The 24,997-nt window shown below is 38.4% G+C and overlaps 1 protein-coding gene across 2 annotated transcripts in view; it reads left to right on the forward strand.

Annotated features, from left to right (window-relative positions):
- KIAA1328 (KIAA1328 ortholog) overlaps positions 1 to 24,997 on the forward strand; it is a 176,312-nt gene that overhangs the window by 90,252 nt on the left and 61,063 nt on the right. For both annotated transcript variants that reach the window (XM_054652400.2, XM_077171077.1), the window contains one exon: positions 23,589 to 24,274. In XM_054652400.2, coding sequence (XP_054508375.2) covers positions 23,589 to 24,274 — 686 coding nt within the window. The remainder of the gene's footprint in view (positions 1 to 23,588; positions 24,275 to 24,997) is intronic.

Genomic DNA, 24,997 nt, shown 5'->3' on the forward strand with positions numbered 1-24,997 from the left:
TTGTATGTCCCTTATAATTTGTAATTTGGAGAAGGGTGTAGTTCATGAATCTTGTGGGTTTACTGCATCCTTTTTGCCAGGTGTATTTCTATTAGGGATTCATTGTATGTGGCCTTTAAGGGCCCTTCATGGCAGTGCATTGTGAATTCTCTGTGCTTTGTAGCTTAATGGTCTTCTGCCAGGTGAGACTTATTCTAGAACAAAAAGATTGCTTAAATAGGCATGAAAACTAAGGAAATACCTCTTCACTTTCATATTAAAGCAGCTTATATATTACTCTAGCTATGTTTCTTCATTTACATGGGCCACAGTCTTGATGATTGACTTTGTTCCAGCAAAAGGCACGCAAGTATTATTTTTGAACAAATGGAGTTTCAAAAATAAATGCACAGTGGGTGCAAAGTGAATACTGGAGAAATAAGGTCAATTGATAAAATCTCCCAATTTTAATCTTTGGTTTTTTTCCTTGCTGCTGTTTTTCTGGGATCTTACTCCTACTCTTTATGTCAAGCTTGTTGCTTCCTTTTAAGATATTTTTCAGTGCAGATGGATACTTTAGGGAAATGCCATGCTACAGAGAGCACCATTGCTAAGCAGAAAAGTGATGCATACTGGAAAGAAAGAAGGGGTAACTACAGACTCAGTCTGTATGGGTTACTCTGTACAAACACATGGACAATATTGGTGAGATAATTTATGCTGGGGAGTGTTGAGTACGGGGATTTTTTTTCAACCTGACTTCCATATAATGTCTGTCATCCTCCAAGGTTTCCATTTAACACCATCAGTGTGACTGACTGCATGCCCAAGAAAGTGTAGCAGCAGTCCCTAACTTCAATACAACTTGTTCAAGTTTCCTGTTTATGTTACCCAATTGTGTTTAATTGGAATACATTAATATAGCAGACACCTTGCCTTCATCTAACCAGATTTAGGGCTGAGAATGAGTAGAAAGGTCTTATCTTAATGAAAATGAATTTTCTTCTGTCTGAACAATAATGCAATAAAATGATCAACCTTCTTTTTTTAAGCTGTTAATTGCCTGCATGTGTAATGCTACCTAGCGACATTTTTAGCAGTGCCTGGCGAGGGCCCTGCTGTTGGTCAGAGATTTTCAGAGAGGGCTGAAAGATAACATTATTAGTAACAATTAAGACAAATGCTTCTTTTGTGCCTTGAAGAAGGCTCATTTAACAAAATCTCTCAAAGGCAAGGCACTGAGCATTTGCAAGGCCTTATTTATTTTGTAGGAAAGTAAATTGTTTGAGGGAGGGGAGGAACTGGAGTGTAGATTAGACCCAGCATAGCAGCAAAGGCATTCCAGTAATGGCACCACTGCAGGCCCAAGTGCAGAGCAGTGGGATTTCATATACAGTAAAGGAGAGAAACAGCTACCTTGAATATTCTTCTTACAGTAATGGAATACTTTAGTTCCTGAATTAATTAATCAAAGGCCCTAGACTGCAATGTCATTATGAATAGTCAGAACATTTTCAGCTTGGTGCTTGGCTCATCAGTCTGGCAGACACTGAACTCTGTCAATCTCTATTGAAGTTGTGCCAATCTTCTCAGATGAAGTTGATTGATGTGAGCCCTTTCCTCACCATTCATTTGGACAGCCAGACTGTGTGTGACTAAATTCTTGGCCATCACAGACATTCAGATGAATTCATTTTGATTAGTTCTAGTTGAGACTTTGGGGAAATGTGAAGACTGAATTCCTATTCTTTTCCTCCCTTGCCCTGTGTCATTCTCAAGCTCTTCCCTTGTCCATCCACAACCATTATGCTCATGCACGCGTGCAAGTGAATACACATGCACACATTTCTGTTGCTAGGCATTAATCCATGGGTCCAGGCAGAGTTCAAGAGGCTTTTTTATACTAATTGTCTTTTACCAAACTACTTCTCTTCTCTGTACAATGTGATATTGGAAAATCGTGCTGTTTTCTCCGTTGCAGCATTTTAATGCTTGCTCTGTCTTCAGTGAGTTGCTTTGCTTTTTTTTCTGCTATCTGGGACAAATTTAGTGTAAATTAAATGACCAGTTCATTTTTTTGCGCTCCATAGGCTGCAGCAAGTAATAAACAGCTTATGTAATCTCCTAATCATCAACTCAGCCAAAAAATGTCATAAAACTCTGCAGTATACAGCACCTCGCAATGATTTTTGTAGCCTGCAGAAACCGTATATTATGAATATGGTTTTCTATGGGTTTTTTTATTTAAATTGTCATTATCCTCCATTTGCAGAAAAGAGAAAGACTTTCTTTTCTTATTAGATGTTCCATTTTAAACCCATATTTATTGTCTTTCTGTGTGCTTGTTAATTCTACTTGGAAATTGTTGCTTGCTTTCATTGCGTTGGAAAAATGATGTAAATATCAGGAATATTAGGGACAAAGAACTTCTCTAGTCTTTCCTTCTCTGCCCTCCTCCCACCTAGAGTGTTCTGGGCTTCTCCCAAATTTCCAGTGTTACTTTGGTAATCCATCTTACCCTTGCATTCTCCATCTATGTGTGGAACCAAAATTTTAATCTTTGACTCCTTGCTCCCACTGTAGGATTTTTCTCCTTCTAGATCTTTTAAACATTTTTGTCCAGTCTAAATAGCATGAAAGCTGGTTTCCATTGCTTCCCATGGGAGGCTTCTTTTGTGGTTTGCTATCCCAAGGCATTTTTACAGCCCCTATTTCCCATTTCATCATTTCACACCCATTTTTAGCAGACTGTATAACAGTTGCCTGTTATTTGGTATTAACCTGTTAGTGCATTATGTTTTGCTTTTTAAATGTTTGTCGTTTAACCAGATCACTGGTGTTATAAATTGCTCTCTCTATCTTAGTATATCTTAATTTTTGCTTAATGGTAGTATTTTGAGAAAGCATTATAAACAACATGCTGTCTTTCAGACTCTGTGATATGAAATACAGTGTTGAGCATTTTCTTCTCAAACCCTTTTAGAGGTAATCTTTCAGTTTTCATGGTGCTGTCATTGATGCCAGCCGTATCTCAGCCAGTCTTCCTTAGTGCAATGCATTGAAGAGAATTGATTTGAACAGAATGATAAATCAGTCTAAAAGTTACTTTGGGGAAACTTTGTAGGGTGATCTTACAGTATCAGAAGGATTTGAAATAGGTTTGTGTGCCTTCAGTTGGAAGGGAATACTGTTTTGGGATTCTTCTGAAGGATGTTCTTCCTGGAAGGGTGATTTGCTACTCCCTTGCAGTTGATCCTCTGTCTTGGGAAACTGGCCCTCTCAATTCTGTTCTGTGCAGTTTTCGATTATGTGTGTAGCTTACTTTACATATTTAAATGTATGTTCCATTCATATATGAAGTGATTTGGCATGGGCTTGAACTAATACTGCTGATGCTGAGTGTTCTTGACTCTTTGAAATTGTGTAAAGGTGGGAGCACTCAGCTCTTCAGCACCTTTCCAAACTACTACATTGTTCAAATGTCAGAAATGTATTTTATATGGGCGGCAGAAACAGCCTTCTGGTGAACCTTCTTCTTTCTTTATAATTTGAGCTAAGCAATTGCTCAGTGCCATTTGATGAAATTGTAGTCAATTATGCTTTTTCAGGCCCAGCCATTTCATAAAGGAAAACAATCTTTTAAGGTGAGCTGATAGGAGTCTGAGATGCAGTACAACATAGCTAGGATTCATCCCAGGGAAGTAAATGCAACATGCATTGATGAAGAAGTGTAATGGAAAAGGAATTGCAAGTTCCTGCCTAGTGCAAGGAGGGAGGAGAGAATCCTGGCTCTCCTTTTGTGGTGCTGTAGATACTAGCTGAGAAATCCACATACAGGTTTATGGGTTATCATTGCCTGTGGTGCTCTTGTTAAGTACCTTAATAGAACTGTGTTTGTGAAAGGATACAAATTTAAATGCTTTAGTAAACTACAGAAAGATTTAAAAGGGGGGAAAAACGTGGGTGTTCTAACTACCTACTGCTTTGGCACCCTGTCTGCTTGTTTAATTACTGTAACACATTTGACACAGTTGAAAACTTTTGAGTTAAAATCTTTGTGTGTATTTTATATAGAATGATGTCTTTTATATTTTCTTCTCTGGATTGATCAGTCCTTTTTCTTTAGGCTTTATTGCTGCAATACAGCTGTTGGTTATTTTTCTTTTTAATGCTTAGCCCTTGCCCAAGGTGCTTTACGGGGAGGAGGAGTAGATCAAAATAATAATTTTTCTTCTCCTAACATTAAGATAGGAGCTTTTAAATGACTCAAGCCAATTTATTGCAGAGTAGATTCATTGCGGATACACTCAAAATCTATCGGATTGATTGACGATGCTATTCTATCGACATGTCTGTTCCAAAAGAGAATGTGGGATAATAGGTTGAAGATTTGATGAATACCATTTTGTTTAGAGAAAATTATGTTTTGGTGCATTTAGTATATTTGTGGTGTAGGAAAGACTTTGAAAGTTACCTTCAAAAAGTATTTCTAGAAAGGTTTCCCCTGCTGATACCAAGCCTTGTGGTAATGGACGGTTCTGGCACTGCTCCAGTTCCAGGGAGATCCCACTGCTGGAAAAACACAAACAAAATACATTACTATGGATTTTGTAGACTGAACATTTAAAAAACCCCTCAAAAAAAATCCAGAACTTTAGTTTGAACTTGACTTGTGTACAAGTTGTATATGTTTCTTTCAGATATTGGTGAGTTAAAATTGTTGTAATGAAAATGTTTATAATTTTCTAGATCTCTCTTTTATAAGTGAGCAGCCTGGCTTGCTTATTGCCCTTGTGAATTGGAAGGTGATACTTCTTTTAAAATTCTTCCAATCTATGTAATTATTTTTGTGGGTTTTATGAAATAATACATTTTAAAATTAGTGGAATTCATGAAACCATGTGGTGTAGTCCCTAACAATGCATGTGAACTCCTAAGATTCACAGGGAAATAAGAAAATAGATTCCTCTTACCATTGTTTTATTGAATTGATGCTTCCATCTTTACTTTGAAGGTAAAAAGAGTATTAGATTGCATGTTGAAAGTTCTTTTTCATCTTTTCCACATTAGTTTTACTTTCTGAAGCATGACATCCCCAAGTTTAAATCTGAATTTAGAGCAGAGGCATATTCTGAATGAAGCAAGTAAGACGCACAGGAAGAAAAAGGTTTATTTCCAATTCTGTCTTCTTTATGGTTTATGTATGGCAGAAATGAAAGGCTTCTCCCAAATGAGTTCTGCGTGAGATGTTTGTTTCAAGTGTTTTTTGACATAGCTTGCTGATTTCATGATTAAGCTTTCAGTCCCACAAGTCTGTGGCCTGGCATTCCAGCCAGCTCTCTTAAATTATCTCCAGGCTCTCGCTTCTATATTGAGTTGAGGAGGAATAAGGACCAACAGTTGTTGGCCCTTCCCTGGCCATCTCTTGGGCCACTTCCACTGTACCCTTAATTTGAAGAGTCCCTAAGCTGTGACTTACTCCAGCATTCACACCTTGGTCACTGGTCAGCCTGGGGTAGGAAAAAGAAAGCCATGGAAGAAGTGAGGTTGTGTTAGCAAGCAGGGAGCAAGACTCTTGCCCTATTTCTCCGGCACCTTCAATATGCATTCAGTAATACCCATGGCTTTGTCTCTTCCCCATGTGCATGGGAGAATGGAGATTTCAGGATGAAATAGGGCTCTCCAGGAGAGAACAGCATCAAAGTATTATTTAGTCCTGGTGCCACCCTTCCAGCAATTATCATAACCTCATATATTTTCCTCTCAGTTCTGATATGGAGACTACAGTTTTCTGTGCTGAAAGAAATTATGACTATTACTTTGATTATTCTACTTGGGTAATGGCATGAGTACTGTACACGCAGGTGCCAATTTTTTTTTCAGTTGAAGAATTGAATTCAGAGGTTGATATTGACACAGTTGAACACCTACAAATTTCAGTACAAAATACGAGACTCGGAGAGTTCTATTTAGTTGCTTTTGATGAATTGAAATAAATTCATATTCTCTTATTAAAAGCCCAGAGAAGAAACCAAAATGCAACTCTGTATGCATGATTCTTTTTAAAAATGAAGGCTAAGAAAATCCCAATTGATACATATAAGACATAGCTTTTTAATTTATTGCTCAAGCATATGCAAAAAAGGCATTAATTTTCAGTAATATAAAATTCTCGATATGTAGTGCCTGGAGCTATGGTTTTGAACCTAAATTGCATGTATTTACTAAGCCATATAGCTCTGCAATGTGGAAAATGGAAGTGCATTTCAAATGTAGCAGGGATTGCTATTACTAAAACCAGTTGCAGTTTATAAGTGAGAAAAATAAAGTTTCAGATGGCAGATGAAGAGACACCTTTATTGACTCCATATGCTTGACTGCATGAGGTGCGGTCCTGAAAATGGGAAGCAAGTGCCATATTTTAAGGAATTTCAAAAGTCAAGCATCAAGGGGTAATAGAGTTGACCTCTAATTTCAGAAATCACAGGCTAATGTTTGAGAACATTTCACTTCCAAACTTTATTTAAAGCTCTGCTTAGCACTCCGTTTTATGACAGTAAGGATTTTTGGCAGGGAGGCACATCAGTTATACTGTTACCTACCAGACTTTTTCACTTTAACAGCAGACACCAATGGCCTCTAGGAATGAAATGCTGCTACTTACAGACTGTGTAGAGGTGTGGCTGGACTGGCCTTCAGCCCTTGGTTTCAGATGCATGGTTTTGCATCCTCTGTTCTTTTTGCCTTGAACAAAGTGCGCTGTACTTGTTGATTTATTTCTAACAGGAGATTTTTTTCATTCTGAAAGACTTGTTGTCTCCTTGCTGTTAAAATATTTTAACTGGCATTTTTCTATCTGCTGCTTCCTAGAGTGTCCATTATCCATTGCTGCCATATGTTATCTAAAGGCTGAGCCTTGGAATTCTCAGTAGGCAGTTCTCAGCACGGGTGCTGCTCATCTTACAAAGGTCTTAGGAAATACAGGGTTTGAATGTGTATTTAGTGTAGAATTGATTCCACCCTCAGCTCCCTCCACCTAGAAGTAAAGATTCAATATGAACACAGTGTTACTTGTTCCAAGATGATTGAACTTTTGCTTTCAGTATATGTGTGTAAATTTTAAAAAAGTACCCATTTTCCCACTAGATGAGAAGCTTCAGTACAGCTAAGGTAAAGCTATGACTTTCACCTGTTCTTAACTTGACCATGTTCTTGTATGTCTGCTTCTTTAGATATGAATAGAAAAAGTTTTGTCAGTATGGTAACTGCCACCAGCAAGATACAGGAACATAGTGAAACATCCCTATGCATGTTCCAAGTGATTATTAGTGAAACAAACTACCCGTCATCCTTTATGAAAAATGAAGGGAGGAATTTAAATGTATTTTCTGTAAAGCAATTTTCTTTGAGTTATTCATAAATATCCATATCTGCTTTCTGAATATAGAATTTGAGTCTTATTAATACATAATACATAAATTTGTACAGGAGCAAAAGATTCTTTTACCATCTGGACTCTTAAAGTGAGAGGTTTAAAGATGATTAGAATATTGTGGATAGCTTCTATTTAAAAAATACAGGTTGGCTATAAAAGCAAATATGGGACAAAATTTTTAGATAGGCTTACTATTTTTTGTTAAACTAGACTGATAAGACTGGGAAAATTAATAAACTTTTGGGTAGTCTAACTTCTTTTGAGATCTGAAAAAGAAACAGCAGATGTCAAAGGTAAATACAACTTGAGAGCAATTAACAGTTTGTTTAAAAGTTAGTTAGGATAGCTAGAGGTTTGTCCATCAAGTGTAAAATCCCAAGTGATCTTAGAGTTATTCAGCAACTCCTTTACTAGAAGTCATGGTTAGATTTCATATATACTACTGAGGTTTTTTTTCAAGAGCAATTGTCTTGTACAGATACCCAGACTAGTCTGTGCTTTTAGCAGTCTGCTCTCATGCTTGATAGTGCCTAAAAGCTGGAATGCTGTTTATAGTCCTGCTTGCACTAGTTTCAGATTTGGAGGAAAGAGAGAGTTAGCTCTAAAATACAAGGTTATTAGTGGCAAAGTCAAAAAGTTTTTTCTACTGAATTACGCCTTTGTCAAATGGCACTTCTATTTACAGGCAGGCTATTTGGACAATTCAAATGAAGTTGAAGCAGTCCTGATGCTTCAGCACCACAAATTGGAGACTGGAAAATAAAAGGAGAGAAGGCATAGTTTTCATGCTGAGGTTCCTACTCTGCACTACTGCTGAGGGAATGAGCTGCCACATGTGCTGTGCTGTGACAAGATCTGGACAGGATATGTCCAGAAGACGCTCTGGGAAATAGAATACAGGCAGATGATTCAATTGTTTGAGCTATAGGCTATCTATGCTGTCACATTTAATGGCATATACGCAGCATCATCACAAGCAATAGTGAGGCAGAACACAAGAGTGTGAAGCTGTGCTTTTTTTTTTGTTTTGTTTTCCTTTTCGGAAATGAATTTCTTGTATTTTTTAATTAGAGTGGTGCAGAAACACTTGATTTTCTTGATAAGGGTATAGCAGCAGTGCTAAGAACATGGCAATTTAAGCATTTTTCAGTTTAGCACTGCTTACCCAAACGTGAATAAAAGAAGAAAATCAAAGCAGGATTATTCCTAGTAGATGTTTTTGCAGCAACCTTATAAAGTGAGCAGTATTAGTGTAGCTGATTGGATTTCTCTTTACATATAAAGTTACTGCTGTTTTGGATCTGGATTGCAGTTTTGATTTAATTTTTTTTCCCAGTGACTTTATATTGGCATTCAGATTGATTCTAGCTATCAATTTCAGACAGATTAATTTATGAATGATTTTTTAAAATATAAAAATTGTTCATAATTCTTTTAACTCCTTGAAACTGGTAAGCTAGAGTAGCCCTTCTGCAGCAGCATCCCATTGGACTGCAACTGGAGCTATGGGTTTTATGTTCCTCCAGAATTTGTGCCACTTCAGCTCTGAATTTTATAATACCTAATACCTTCAGCAATCTGTTTGTGAGTGAGATTCAGAGAGGTCCTGTGTATTCTTTGACCTCAGTGTCTTCATCTATAGACCAAGGAGAAGAAGGCTTAGTTACTGCCAGGAATATATAAATACCTCTAAAGGTTACAAGTTCTCTCAAAGTGCCTTGTATTTCTGCTGATTTCATGTTAAGTAGAAAACTGTGTATAGGTGTAGTGGGGGCAGTGGGAGGAATTCAATCATCAGATGTCAAGTTTTGTTTTATTTTTGCAATGATTTGTGCAGTTGTTAATTGGCAGCTGACTCCTCAGAGGGAACTTGAGGGAGACATGTATTTAGAAACAATCTGGCTCCTTGTATTTTTCTCTCCATTGTAGCTTTCTCCCTTTGTTCTTTTGTTCTCTATTATGAAGGACATTTGCATGAAAACAAGATTTTTGTTTCTTAAGAGTTCAACGGCTCCTGCTGCTTATTCCCCACCTGGCCATAATCCTCCGTTTGTGACATCTCAATTGGTGGCTGTGCAAATGATTATGATGTCAAAGACAGGATTATGACTTCAGGTGAGAAACAAACAGCAGGAACGGGTGAACTCAGAAGAAATACACATCTAGATTTTTCTCTATCTGTTTTTATGCTAAAGGCACAAGGAAAATGCAGGCAATAGATTATGTATGCATATATAAAATAACTGATGTATAAGCAAATTGTATCATACCAGTGAGTAAAATGACAAATCTATTTTTTAAATTGCTTCAAATGTTCTTATTTTCTACTTTCATCTACAGAAAATTACATAGCATCCAATAGAATAGTATCCAAAGGCAGTGTGATTAGGACATATTTATTTGGTTTTACCAGGTTACAACTCTTGTGAGAAACTTACTTTGTTGTAATGTAAAGTTCTTAATTCAATAATAATAAGGTTTGATGAAAAATGTATCATCTGACCCAAACTGTGGACTATTAAGGAGTTAACCAGGGTCCCTGGTGATACTGTGATTTTGGACCAGATCAAGTTGATACAATGTAATCAATTGTATTGTATTGTTCTTGAATTTTCTGAGTCCTTAAACTTGACTTTGTTCCTCCTATTTAATGTTGTGTTCCTGAGGAACCCCACTGCCCCCAAGAATTAGTTCCCTAAAGGATTTTTGCACAGTATTTCCTTTTGAAAGTTCTTGTCTGCGGTTTGAAGTCCTATAGCAGTAAATGGCATGTGTGGCTCTGCAGTCATTTGCCACTGGGCATTAGGGTAGTGGGAGGGAAATATTTACTATACAAGCTTTGCAGGTATAAAAATGCAAGGAGGATGTGTGTGTGCGCATGTGTTACAACACCAGTTAGTGTAAGTAACACCTGAGATTATCTCTTCAGTAGCTTGGTGGTGGGTTCTGAAGAGATTGCTCCACAGAAATCTTCTCCAGGGAATTAGCTCGTATGCTTCTGCTGTTGGAGTTGTTACAGTCTGGGTTGCCACTTCTGCTAGCTGATGCTAAGGTCATCACACACATTGACAATTTTTAGTTAGGAAAAGTTTCCCCTTCTGCATTATTTCAAGAACGCTTACTTATAGGTGCATTCTATTGTTCTTTTGAGGTATTTGTCACTTTTTTGTTGTAATTTGTGAAATTAAATGGAAGAAACTGTGTTGTCCTATAGACACTTGACACATGTATATCCTCTATCCTATATCCTATTGATACATGTCCTGTGTTAGGGTGACTGGGCGAAAATAGAAGGGAAGAAAGGAGTTAATAGTCACAGAAATAAAGATATGGAAAATCATCCAATCCAGTTTTGGTATTTGAAGTACTCCCAGCTTCAGAGAAAGCATGGGGAATGTTTTTGTTGTGGTTTTTTTTTTTTTCCTCCTCAAACAGAATTGAAGTAGTTATCTTCATGAACCCAGTAATTAAAATTAGAAAGTTTGTAACATTTTTATTGCAGGCAATTCTAGTGGTGAGATTAACATTAGATAATCTTATCATGAAATAACCAGGCACCCTGTGATGATCTGACACATGAGAGGCTGCACAGAGTGCACAGAGCTTCTGGTCCCCCAAGGGCTGTGATTGTTTTATGGTTTTATCTTATGATAACTGTGCTTTGGTTTTGCCCTTTTCTGAGAGTTTCATACGGTACACATCCCCTCCCACCCCCCTGTAAATTTGTAATTTAACACTACTCTAGGAAATGGCAAATCAGCATGAAACTATTAATCTTATCTCATATCATGAGACAGACACTGATCCAAGAGATCTGATTACTTTGCTTCTGGTCATTATCCAGACTGAAAGCTGGGCTTGGGCATTTGTATCATCAACAGTTCTGCCATCAGAAAGCAAAAGATTTCAAAAACAAGGGGAAATTCTATAATCAATCCAGTTTAACATTTCATGCCAAAGATACGGTGTGGGACCAGACTCCTTTTGCTCATCACGTAGCGATCTGCTGTGGTATTAAAGCCCTCATTTCTGCCCTGTGTCTACAGCTTCTTTTCCTGGACATTTAAAGCACAATAAAGGACTTGAATGTCAGGCATGAAGACTTTAAATAATCTGTAGTGATTTTAATGAGTTTAGTCACAATTGCCACAGGTTTGTCATGCTTAATAAGTATTTCTGAGATGGAGTTTGCAGTCAGACTCTCTGCTGCCAAGTTGCTTTTTGGTCTTTTTGAGAAGGACGGAAACTGGCTCCTGTTCAGTCCTGCAGAACTGGACAAGATTGAACTGCTCTGGAAATAGCCAGCTGCATCCCCTCCCTTCCAATGAATATGCTATGAACAAGAAATTCAGTTTTAATTTGTATTACAGTTCAGCTAATTAAAGAAAATTCATTTTAAATTCCTGACTGAACTGATGTGATTTGGATTTCTTCTTGACTCTTTTCCCTTCTTCCTTTTTTTTTTCCCCGCCCACTGAGTTCTTCTGAATACTTATGACTTCATGTCTTTTCCCCCATCAAGTTTGTAACACTTCAAAAGATGTACTTATTTAATATGTAACTACGAGGGATGCACAATCTCTGGGGTTTTTTTACGTCTCCAGTAGGATAGCACTTTCTGCTCTACAACAATATTTGGAATTTTTTTTTTTCACTATTTACAAATCCCAAGGGACTTTACAGATATGAAAACATGTGGTGAGAATTTCTTCTCTGCTCAGCTGGATGGTTCAAACTCTGTTCCTGGAGGGAGTGAATTTTACTGTTGACCTAATTCTGCTCCTGTTAAAGTTGGCACTGAGTGGTTTTAGAGATTTTCAGCCTCAAAGCGTTACTATTCTTTGTTGAATCCAGAGTTTAAGGAAGAGAGCTGAAGTGCAGCTCTTTCAAATGGAATAAGAAAGGCTTAAGCCTGGTAATCAGAATACATTTATTAACTAACTCTATCCAAAGAAGTGGCCTGGGAACCCAGATAGAGGGTTCAACTTTGCATTAGAATTTTGTCAGAACTTCAAAAATTTCTACCTTTTGGCATCATGGCCTTTCTCTGCTTTCTGCATCATGGGCTGCTTCTGCTTTCAGCATTTGTGCAGTCTTACTGTACAGATTGAGTTCACAAAGTGGGGAAGGATAAACTAGAGGAAAGGTAAAATATAAGAACCACAAACTTCTATGGTTTACCCTGGGAAAAAAAAATCCCCATCAAAAATTGGTTCCCTGCTTGAGAATAATTAGGGTCAAATTTCATTTGTCTTTATATGCTACATTAATTGCTGTAATGTGGGGAAAGATTTTTCTTTTTTTGTATTAGGATACTGGCTGGAAATGGCACAGAAGAGGTATGGAGTACCTGCTTATCACAATAGAGCTCTTAAATTGGCACAACACAACAAAATAATGGTTCTCTATTGAAATGAAGGTCCACATCTGCAACTTGAAAGGATTATAATGTAGGGGTTCACAGCTGGAAACTGTCCTTCCATGTTCCTGTCCTGCAGCTTGTAAGCAGGGCACAGTGTTTTGCTAACTATTAATGTGGGACTATGTTAATATAGTTACTTTGCATATTTTTGTGTGCCTGTGACCAAGGCCCAGCTTCGTGCAAGGTTGTCATGTTTCCTCTGGCTCTTGCAGTTGATGAGACTTTGAGAGCTTTATGAAACTGAACTCACTTTCATAAACCTGTGGGTGGTTTTACTTGGTCTGTCTGTCCAGACTGCAGTGCCACAGAGTGAAAGTGATTGCCTCACAAAGTCACTGCTGCCCTGGAGTAGTGAAGGGCCTTTCAATTTATTCTTGGTCATGCCTTTTTAACTTAATGTTCTTCTTCACACAAGCTGGTAGTGATGGATGTCCATTCAGACAACCTAATGGCCTATGGTTACTATAGAAGAGCCTTTATATCAATATTCTGCAGCTGAGACCCATTAGGCTGGACTGTCAAACTGCTCTACAACACATCTAGCACCATTTTATGCAAATAATAGCTGTGACAATATTGCTATACTTTATGGTGTTAAGCAGGACTGTAAAAGATCCGTTTCCATAGGTCAAGAGGAAGCTGATCTTTGTAGCTTGATATATCAGAGGTCATTTCCCTCTGTCAGTGGTTGCCACCTCCAACAGTACTAAACCCACTTCAGAATGCCCTCAGCTCTAAAGGAGCCTCAGCCATATATGGAATATCTGCTGGGACATCCATTGTGGCATTTCAAGTGTGGTGGGAATGTTGTGGTGTCAGCATGTTGGTGGTAAGCTCCAGAAGACAATAGCTGGCTTACTCCAGGAATGAGAGATGGCTATTTTCTCCATGCCTGTTCCTATTCCTTGGTTCAACTTTGCATGCAGTCTTTCGTTAGTTAATTTATGAACCTGTTTGATGTACTGCAAGCCTGCCAAAGAGAAAACATTTAATCTCTCACTGAAATCACAGCCTGTGTGCCAAGAGAACCTTGAATTTTTATGTTCAGCAAGCTGAGCCTTCCAGACTCCCATGAGATCATTTGCCTGTGTTGCTCAGAGGTCTCAGGGACTTGTGTCCAATGCAGAGACTGTCAGATTAGGTAAGAGATCATGAGGTATCATGCTTAGGTGTAACTTCTTCAGGACTAGTTGTAGTTTGCAAAAAACTTACAGCTACATATGTTCTTAGTCAAAAAAAATCAAATCCTTTCAATTTGCAGAGTGCTTTTCTTACATAACTGTAAATTAAGATGTTGGCTTCTTGCTGAGGCAAGAGAATCTGACAAGAGCAGGGATATAAACAGTGGAAAGACTGAAACAGGAAGTGGAAGCATAATATATATGCAATATATATGCCCTTGATAGAGTTGTGCCACCATTCAGATACAACTTAGTGTTCTAAGCACTTTGGTGGCAGCTCTAATGCTCCATTGCTACTTGTTCATTTATCTCTTTGTTGCGTTGTTGCAGTGTGTTGGGGGCATGCATGCTTTTTCAGTATTACTCTAATACAGGAAATAGTGTGTGCTCCCATTTCTTTGGATTCCAGCAGATTGATTTGTAGTTTCTTCGCTCTCTTTTTTCAATAAATTATTCACCTTAGCATGATAGCAAGTTTTGGCATGACAGAGAGTTTCTGGATGTCAGCTGCTCTGGACTGGCTGTTTTCTCTCGTAGCTTCATACCCAGTGAGACATAGGGATATAAGGACCCGTCTTGCATTTACTAAGGGTTAGAATGGGGTAAAAAACCACACAGGCTGGGATATCAAAGCTGTGTGGCTGATGAGATGTGAGCAGTCACTTAGACAACTGCTATCTTATAAATGGTATCTGTACTTTTTTGAAATGTGGAGAGGTCAAGTACTATGGTTCTGACTTGATTCTTTTAGAAGACACTCTTAATTTTCTGCTACCAAGACTATTTACCACATAACTGTGTCTTGCACCGGCATTTGGCCAGTGAATGTAAAGCTCTGTACCACTCCTGGTGCATTAGTCTTGTTCCAGTCTTTGTTCCGAAGAACAGCATCATTATAAAATAAAATAATCCCTCTAAAAAGCTTTTATTTCTTGGGTGAAACTTCTTCTTTGACAAGATGAAGTGAGTCAGTCTGTCTTTAATGAGATTGCACTGAAATGTCTGCAACTCTTGTTGTCATTCCTTGGCATGATCGTTACTTGAGGGGCAGATTAGAGGTCAATCAGCCAGAGCCACGAGGGCGCCCACGGCTAGCCTCAGGATACTCCCTACAAATGTAAGATCAAAAGGGCAGGCATATGAAAATTACTGTTTACTTTTTATGAATTATTTCCCAGAGATGGGATCATTAGCAGAATCTAAATGCTGTCTAGCTCTTAGTGCAAGGACACTCCTGACAGAAAGCGCTTGCTTAGGCACACCTTTCCACTCTTAAAATCAAAAGATTTTATGCTTTTGCATGTGTGGGATTTCTTTATTATTTAAATAACTTTCTAGTTGTTTTGTGGGGTTTTTTTCCTTCTTTTCCCAAAACACTGTCCCTACTTCTGAACATGCTTTTAATTCCTAGATGTCATCTCTTCCTTTCTTCATGTTGCAAAAATATTTTAAAGCCTTTGTCCATACCCCAGGGACGCTGCAGGAGCCACCTGAAGGAAGTAAAACTTTCTGTAATTTTCAGAGTGAACAGTGGCTGTTACTTAAAATTCATCCTTGCCCACTGGGTACCAGAATTATCCCTACTGCAAATACAGGGGAAAGGTGATATTGGCTGTCATGGTGAGGTGCATGTTGGCAAGTGCTGATTCAATGTCTACTTCTGCAGTAATCTTCACACATCAAACTCTGAACCTTCTTCTCCACATCAGTATCTGGCTTCTGTTTGATCACAGTAATCGGGGCTATTTAGAAGGGTCACAGTATATTTGCCCTTTTGTCTTGTGACTAGAACTATGAAAGCATGACTTTGGAGCGAATGTTGATTGAATTCTAAAGAGACTGGCAATAGCTGGGAACATGTGTAGCCTGTGATATGCTAAACTTGTGATTCCAAGTGGAAAAATGTTTGCTTTTTAAAATAACTTTGAAAAAGTTACCTTGAAAAACCAACTACATGGTGGATATTACTCTTTAATGAAAACCAATATGAACTTCCCTCTTGTCGTCCAACAGGTTACTACCCTTAATGTGAAATAATCAAATGCTGCCCAGTGTAGCAATGAAGTTAAATCTGGCTGCCAACCAAAATAAAATCCCTTATAGCTATTTTTGTGTGTTCTTAAAATGTGTGCTGAGAGATTAGGCAGTTGTCTTTCCCCCCCCCCTCTGCTATTTTTCTTAAAAAGTTTAAAAAACCACAGAGAACTCTGTTGCAGCACCCTCCTATGATAAGGTCAGGGAGCAGAAAATCCAATGTTGTGTGCTTTATCTAAATCCTTATTCTTGCTAATCTGGTTAGACATTTTGGATATGTGTGTTTTTACTTATTTGGCATGATGTTTTCTCAACATCATTTTTTTGGCATTTATCTTGACAGCAGTAGCTAGAGAACTTCTTGCTATAGTGTTTAAATGGATAAGCTGAGCATCTCCCTTTCTATCTTTTCGTTTTGGTGTTGGATAGATCTCAGGAAACTTTTTAATCCTTGCAAAGCAGTGGGCAAAGGAAATGTGTGTGCAGATGAATGGAGTTGCTGGGTCCTCCAAGACAGGGGTCTGCAAGTCACCATCTGGAGGTGTGGATCTGGGGTTTAGTTTAGCAGCCTTCAGAAAGCTGAGGCACAGGTACTATAAAAATAAATCTGTTGGTGCTAGGCAGGGTTTAGGCTTGTACTGAGCACCCCTAATCTCAGAAGTTTTCTACCGTGTGAGTTGGACTTCTCAGGGTGGATCAGCAATGAATAGGGGGTGATGCTCACACGCTCATGAGATTTGGAGCCAGGACATGGCATGCTTGCCATGCATTTCCTGTAGACTTCACACTGAGGCACAATAAAATACCTAATGGTGCTGTTCATCTCATCATCTTTGTTGTTCATATCTTCTTGTTCTTCTTGTAGCATCATGGAAAATGATGGATTTAAGATATCTTTTATTGTGTCTGTGCTTTGGAGACTGTTATATTCACTTTTTTTTATTATGTGGTGCAATTGTAAACCTTTCTGAAGTGTGATGTCTTGAAGCAAGTACCCAATTCCTGATGTGTTTCTATATCACAACTGTGTCCAGTGCTGTTGGGACAGAAGAATGGTGGAAGTCTTTTTGCCACCCAAATGTTGAGGAATATGAGATGCACCTCAACTGTGCACTGTCAACTGATAGCTGCTAAATTAACATTTCCATTTTCCTCTGTGTAGCCTTATCTTTATAGGCAGGTGTATCTGTGTTGGGAGAGGGGCTATTTTTGGCTCTACTGTAGGAGAGCCTGAAGGTAATGAGTTGTGCATAGTAAATCTTGCTTACTCCATAATTTCCACTACATTTCAAATTAAGGGCCTAAATTAGGGTTAGTGTCAGACTTGCTCTTTTGCTATGTCCTAATTTTGTTTTGAAAGCACATAGCTAAGGACTTTAATATGTTTTAGATTCAGGGCTTGTAAGTTATACAGAAATCCCTAAGGGAGGCAAAATAACTTATTAAAACCTTGCAAATGTTTTTGACTGCTGCATTCTATTATTTTCTATTCCAGTGGTAGCATACAGCCTCTGCTGCTGATGGGTGGAGGAATGCAAACCTCCAGGGCCCATTAGACTTAACTTGTTTACTGCATTGATATCTATATGTTAAATGACAAGAGAGTTCAGGTTATTGAATAATTTAAAATTCAGCTCTAATTGGTGTCATATGACCTGGAAAAGGCCATGGATGACGCCAGGAGCATGCTGTGAAATTCTTATAAATAATTCATAAATTAGATCATTCATTTGCCTGGATGTCTTGTTAAATGCAGAAGTTTGTAAGTAATAACTGATGATATAACACCTGTAAGTATTTAGTTCATATGCTGGAAGGTAATCTACCTTGATGATCTTCTAGCACAACCTGCCAGAGTACAAGAGTTAATTGCACTAGGGAGAATGCACTACATTTATTTGGGATGGGCTTTGGCAAGGCGTACGGTGCAGATGTTGCATTACACATTCTCTATCAGCTAGACAACTATTCTGTATATGCCCATGTTAAAAATGCAGCTCATCACTCTTTTGCCCTTATTTCACATGAACTCCAAATGCACTGGGAAATGGTAGTGACCTCCTCTGCTCACAAATAGTATAGTTTTTGAAATATTTATCTAGGTCTTGAACTACTGATTCTTCAGTAAAATAAAGGGCAGAAGTAAAAAATTGAAGTCAGAAGATTGGGATTTTTTTTATTATTATTTTTATAATGTTGGCAGCACATTGAATCTTAATAGTTGGACCTGGTGCTGTCAAGATTAGTGTAGTGGCATGTTTCTATAGTGCAAACAGGAATGATACATTTTTGTTTTGAAAAACAAATATGTTTGCCTAAATTTAGTGGCCAAATATTGGACTGCCACATGTGGGTACTGTGTGGGCTTAATGGACATTTTGCTCACAGTGACTTCCAAGACTCGGCACGCAGACACCTCTCTTTAGTTTTCTTGGAGCACTGTATTATTAACTGCCTTATCAGGCAGTGTAAAACCAGTCTGCTGATCTGAAATGGGAGCTTTTGTTAGCAATTATCAACAGTGTTTGGGTAGCTGGAGAAGAAGGGTGACATGTTTATGAATGCAAAATATACACTTAAAGCTGAGCGCCAGCAAATTCTCACATGCTACTTTGAATGCAGGTTTTTTTGTGCACCTGGCATGCCAGCTCAAACCCTCTTAACAAAGAGGAGAAAAAATACTGAAGGCAGCACAAATATAGGAGGTGTTCCTCTGCTGTCAGCTAGCAGCTATAGATTCACTTTTTTGTGATGTGATACTATGTTTTTTTTTAGCTACGCCTTTTCAGTATGTTGAGTTCAGTAGATTTCTACAGGAAAAATACAGGTTCGTGACTGTCATTCATGGTATTTTTCATTTGAGACCACTTGTTTTATTCAGTGGAATATGGCAATCATAGCTATACATAATTTCTACAGAAAATAGTGCTTTGTTTCTTGCTTGAAAAATGGTCGGCTTACCTTAGGAGTTATCTACTGTATTTATCTTAGGTAGTGACAGAGACAGTTGCTGTACTATTACATGGCACTTTGTAATAACTGATATTGGGTTATTTATGGTACAGATTTTAACAAAGGATTATATGAGTTAAAGAAAAAAATTTATAGACTTCAGTAGATCCTACTAATATACTTTAAAATCTTTATGGTTTTTCATTCTCCCTGATAAATTCTTACAGAATCTTGGAAAGAATAGCTCCTTAATCACTGGTAACGTACTTCAAACAGTCCTATAATTTGATGTAATTGTTCTTAAAAACAGGATTTCTGTTGCCCCAATATCCTATCTGAGTTTATTTATATAATAAGCTCATTTTGCCTCGTTTTGCTGACAAAAGCAAGTGCTTATACTGTTGATAGACCTGAAACCCAAAGCCAAGCCATATTCAGATGAGACCCATATATCAAGCATTCAGAGTGGTGACTGAGTTCCAGGTTTAGGTTGTATACCTTAGTGAGGGTGTCGTCTGGGTCACTGATGGAGTCACAGAATTGTTTGGGTTGGAAACCACCTCTGAGTCCGGCCATTAACCCAGCACTGCCAAGTCCACCACTAAAAATCATCATCAAACATCACATTTGCATGTCTCATAAGTACCTCCAGGGTTGGTGACTCCACCACTGCCCTGGACAGCCTGTGCCAGGACTTGACAATGCTTCCAATGAACAAATTTTTCCTTATAAATTTTGCTGATCATGTCCAAAGAACAACTACACTGGTGAAGAGTACGTGCCATTAAGTATGTGCCCATGGTGCTCTTGAAGGTTTCTGTGTGTCTCTGTGTCATCTTGAAATATCTTTAAATCTCTGTATTTCTCCTCTGGTTGCTGCTTCTGTTCATTCTTCTGGGTTTCCTTCTGCGTCCCCACTTAGATCAGAAAAACAGACTAGTTCTGAATCAACCTTCCACTCTTTCTACCCCACCAAGAGAAACTCCTGAGCTGAAAATCCAGATTGGAGAAATGTCCTCAAGATACAACTGAGAATTATTTTACTTCACTGTCTCTTTTGCCAGTATTCAGACATATTTCAGCTAAAAACTACAGCCCTGGGTGCTATGAACTAAACTCCTAACGCTGTTAGCATCTCCAGCAATTTTGCTCTTACAGCATTGTATTTTACATACATTTTTGTATTTACAAAAGCTGGGATGCCAGCTTTTGTCCCTCAGCATGCAGGACGTCTCAAGGTAATGATTTTGGGCTGTTTCTTAAACGTGTTTCTACGTGTGATGAAATTTGTCCAGACCTTGCCTGGGCTGGTGTTGTAAAGATATGCTTTGTTACCAGTTCATTCCTTGCAGTACAAAGCCCTTTGTGCTGGAGTCAGTCTGTAACTGTGCTTCCTCTGCCAGCGCTGTGAATTAGAACTGCAAAGCACACAAGTTGTATTTAAGAACAATTTGCAGAGATCATAATGCTGCGTGCATAAAACTGGTGCACTGTTTGTCTGTTCGTAGGAAGTTTAAGGACTGGGTGTTTGTTTAAGCTCTGCGCTGAATCCCTGAGCAAAAATTACTGGTGTTGCTGTAAAGACTTTGTAGACTTCCACACCTGTCTCCATCTTTAAATCCTTCTAAAGATTATTAAAACCATTTTTAGTATCTCCTTGTTTCACAAGAGTTTCACATCTGATCAAGTCTTATTAACTCCTTACCTTACAAGGAGCAGTCTGAGTTTGTTTAAGCCTCAGTTAGAGGGACTTGTATCTTTAAATACGGCACAGCAAGCCTGGAAGAGCTCCTTAGAGGAGCAAGCACAGCTGTTCCACCATGGCCTGTCATGACTTCCATGCCTCCTGTAGGCAATATCTTTCTTAAACTCATCTTGTAAAATTACCTGATTCCTTATGCTTGTGTGTCTTTAGACTCACAGAAGAAGGCGGGTCTTCACAATGTTTCTTTCCTCTACATTTCCCCTTTACCTGGCCTGCATTTTGCAGATCTGTCATGTCACACACCAGTCTCTTTTCATCCCTCAAAAGTGTAAATGTCAGTCCATTTTCCTTGGAATGTCTACCATCCAGCTGTATCTTCAACTACAGCTTTAGCAGAAAACCCACAAATTACTAAAAAAAAGTTGTTGACTAGTTTCTGACTCCCAATAGTTAATTTTTCTTTGGAGTTAGACCCTGAATAGTACTGAGTAGCCATCAAAGGCATATTGAAACTCAGTCTTCTGCCTAACATGACCTCCTCCTTCTAAAGAAATAAGAAAATCCCACTCACATTCAATGACATTAATGAGAATTTCCCCCCCTGCAAACATATTGTATCTGTGAAATAACATTAAAGTTTCTCTGCCTTGTTATGAAGTCTTTAAATGTCAATGCCATTTCTGAGACCATCAGGGCAGACTTAATGGCGGCCAAGGTCAACAAATGCTAACTGGTACCTCTCTTTTAGGGCCTTCAGGGACTCGTAATAGAGTCTCAGCCATGAAGTTAATTTGCAATGTGGACCTTTATTCTTAAACCTGATGATTATTTTGTAAAATCTTCATTCATGTGCTTAGATTTCTTAACATTCTCTTGTCTCTTCAGTCAGCAAACTGCTAAAATAAAGGTGGTGTTCTCAGATGTTTTTATCATTTGAGTTTCCTTTTTTTATAAGTGTTCTTTTTAACTACTATTTATGGGTTGCAGAAAGACAGGTCTTTGCTTTCTGTGGCCACCCTACACTGCCAGCCCTGATAGGATGCTCTAAGAATATCTTCAGATCTGAGACCTTCTGCTGTCCGTGGGGACTGGAGAGCCCTCCATCTTGAAAGCCTCTTCCTGTAGGTGCCCTAAATTCTCTGCAACCAGAAACAGGTGATGTGGGAAATGAGAGACTGCATCGTCCTTTTCTGTATTGTCTAATTCAGATTAAAAGGGCTCTCTGTAGCCTTTATTTGTCTGGAAAATATTGCCAACAAGGATGGCATGCTGCAAATAATAAATAACAAAACTCCGTCTTTTTGGCAGCATGTTGCATTTCTGCTCAGTTGCCCTGCCAGCCCCTCTGACTTTAAAATATTTTAGTGTCCTGCACTTTTCACCCAGTCCAAGCACCAGACTTTCCTCAGACATTTAGCACTGACATTAATGCAAATGCCTCCAACTCACTGAGCCCTTTGGGGCAAAACATGACATCCTTGGCTTTCAATCACATGGGAGAGAGGATATATTTGTATGCACAAAACTGGAAATAATAAAATATCAGTATTCAGGTGCTAATCCATATTAATTTATATTCTGTGAAGTCTACAAGAAACTTGTAATTGGTTGTCTTGAAGGGCAGCAGAGTATATTTGGTATTTTGTTTATTTATTAAAAAAAGAATCTAAATTATACATATAAATGCTGCATAGATTTGTATTATATCTCTCTTCTAATCATTGCTGGACACTTGCTTGCATTCCTAAATTCGAGTGGTTTGGGTCTGGCTGATTTGTCTTGCACTCTGTGTGCACAATACCTCTCTGTTGTAAGCATTCCCAGAGGGCAAAAAATACTTTTTTTTTTTTTTTTCATCAGTGGATTCCAAATTTCCTTGCTAAACCACTTACTGCAGTAGTTTTGCTATCTTTAACAAATCTGGCTTCTGTAATTAAAAAGTCCCATATCTTTGTGGAAGGTCCCAAAGGCTGGAGAAGCTTAAATTCAGTTTGTTATTGAAATTAATGTGCAATTCTAGCAAAAGAAATGTGTGTGCCTGATACACTGCTGTTGTGATGTTCATAAAAGCTCAAATGCTTAACTGCCTAGATGAGCCTTAGTGCAAAGATACTCCAGGATGTAACTAGGATTGTGATGTCTATTACATAATATCCATGACTGTAACAAAACCACTGGAATTTGCTTGTACTGGGTTGACAAATGTGAATTACAGTTGCTTGTTTTCTTCAGAGTTTTATCAGACTATAATCACTTGCCCAGCTTAATTGAAAAATCACTTACATTTATAGCTGTATTTAAACGTTTTGTATTTAAATGACAGCTTTTGATGTACAACCATTTTTTACAGAAAGTAGTTGGTTTTTATCTGTGTTTCTGTAAAGATATTTCAAAAACTCTCATCAAATTTCCAGCGGTAAGTAATATACCATTCAGTGCAAGGTGAAATGTTTTACATCAAATCTCCTGCTGTGTAATGGCCAATCAAAGAGTATTTATAGTGGCTGAATGGATTTTTTGGCTCGGTATTCAAAATTAAACATTTTCAAACCTTAACATTTAATGTTTTTTGCCACTCTTCAAGTTGATTTTATGTAACCCTAGATGCTCACAACTACTTGATGCTCTGAAGTGACTCATTTTATGCTGAGGATCCTGCAGACAGTAGTTTTACATTTATTACACTTGTGTAGATGGAATGAAATGTAGATTTGATAGCACATTTGTGTCTGTGTTCTGGTAAACATTTTGTGGGGTTTGGCTGCATGTCCATCAACATGGACCAGCAGCTCTGTTTTGAGGAGCACACATTTACTGAGGGAAATTGATGAACAAAGATGAATTTTAGTGATTTACAGGAAATTGTTTCTCCTGTTGCAGGCATCCAGTGGGAAGAGCTTGTGCCAGCAGCACCCTTTGGGGCTGGACAGCTCCTACTTGGGTGTTGGGGGACCTTGGACTCTTCATAAGAACAGCAGAGCACCGAAGGCTGTGAGCCCAGCGCATGTTGAGTTTTCTCAGCCTTGCAGGAATAACCACGATTACAGGACTGAAATGCATTACAACCATCAGGAATGTCTGAAGGAGTATCCAATGGAAAATGACTTGCACAGAAAGTGCAACAATGTGATTTCCCCAGCCAAGCAGAGGAGCCCTCACCATGTAAAGCAAGCTCAGGAGATGGACCAGAGGGCAGGTGAAATTCAGAGTGCATGCCCTCAGCAAGTGAGTCATGGCTGTGCCTGGAGGCACATGGGGAGCTCAGGGAGCATGGAAGAGAGCTGCTATGTCAGCCAGGTACTTAGGAAACGCTCAGGGACAGTTCACAAGACCCATGATCATTCCAGGCACTGTCGAGGTTCTAGGCTGAATCACAGCACAGACTCAGGCCCTAAGGAAACAGAGCTGGCTAAAAGATTGTATGAAGAAAGAAGGCAGAAGCTGCTTCTTCAAAAACTGGAGCTGGAAATTGAAAAGGAGCGACTCCAACATTTATTGACTAAGCAAGAAGCAAAACTGCTCCTAAAACAACAGCAACTACACCAATCCCGTATGGATTATAACAGGTGATTTTGAGACTTACAATTTAAAAAAATTCTAAAATTTCTAATAAGCACATGGGCAATAGTTGATTTAAGTGGGAGAACAGAACAAGGCAACAATAAATAGAATAGAACAAGACAGGCAAGGCTTATGGCACAATTTCTAAGAGTGATTCAGAGGAGAGGAGACTTTAGTTTGTTAGTGTATACTGTTGGGAAGCAGCATGACAGCTGTGGAAAGCAGCAGAGGAAAACAGTATGTGGTAGAAAGAAAGGCAGAAGAAAAACACTGCTAAAAGACTAGGTTGGAAAAGAGAAGCAGTAGAAGAAAATGAGAGGTTGATCTTAGTGCAGGCACTTGAAAAGAATACAGACATTTGGCAAGAAAGCAGTGTGAGCGTGGATGACATAAATGTGGCATTCTCCCTTCCTTGGAAAGGTCAGTTTTGAAGGGTTGCACTCTCCTAGGTTGGGACTGGAAGGAGTGTGTTTTATAGAAAAGATGAAGATCGTTACCTATGTACACACACACACATATATATATGTGTGTGTATATATATATATATATATATATTTGTATATGGAATATATAAAAATATATGGAGTTTTTCCCCATATATTTATGGAAGAGGAAGGAAACGCAGTGTAGTGAAGACATTTTCTTTTCAGCAATGTTAGTGAAAAGGGAGAACGCCAATACTGAGGCACATTATTTGCTTAAAACTTGAAGGGAAATGGAACAGCCAT

Source organism: Agelaius phoeniceus, chromosome Z (assembly GCF_051311805.1).
Source record: "Agelaius phoeniceus isolate bAgePho1 chromosome Z, bAgePho1.hap1, whole genome shotgun sequence".
NCBI lineage: Eukaryota > Metazoa > Chordata > Aves > Passeriformes > Icteridae > Agelaius > Agelaius phoeniceus.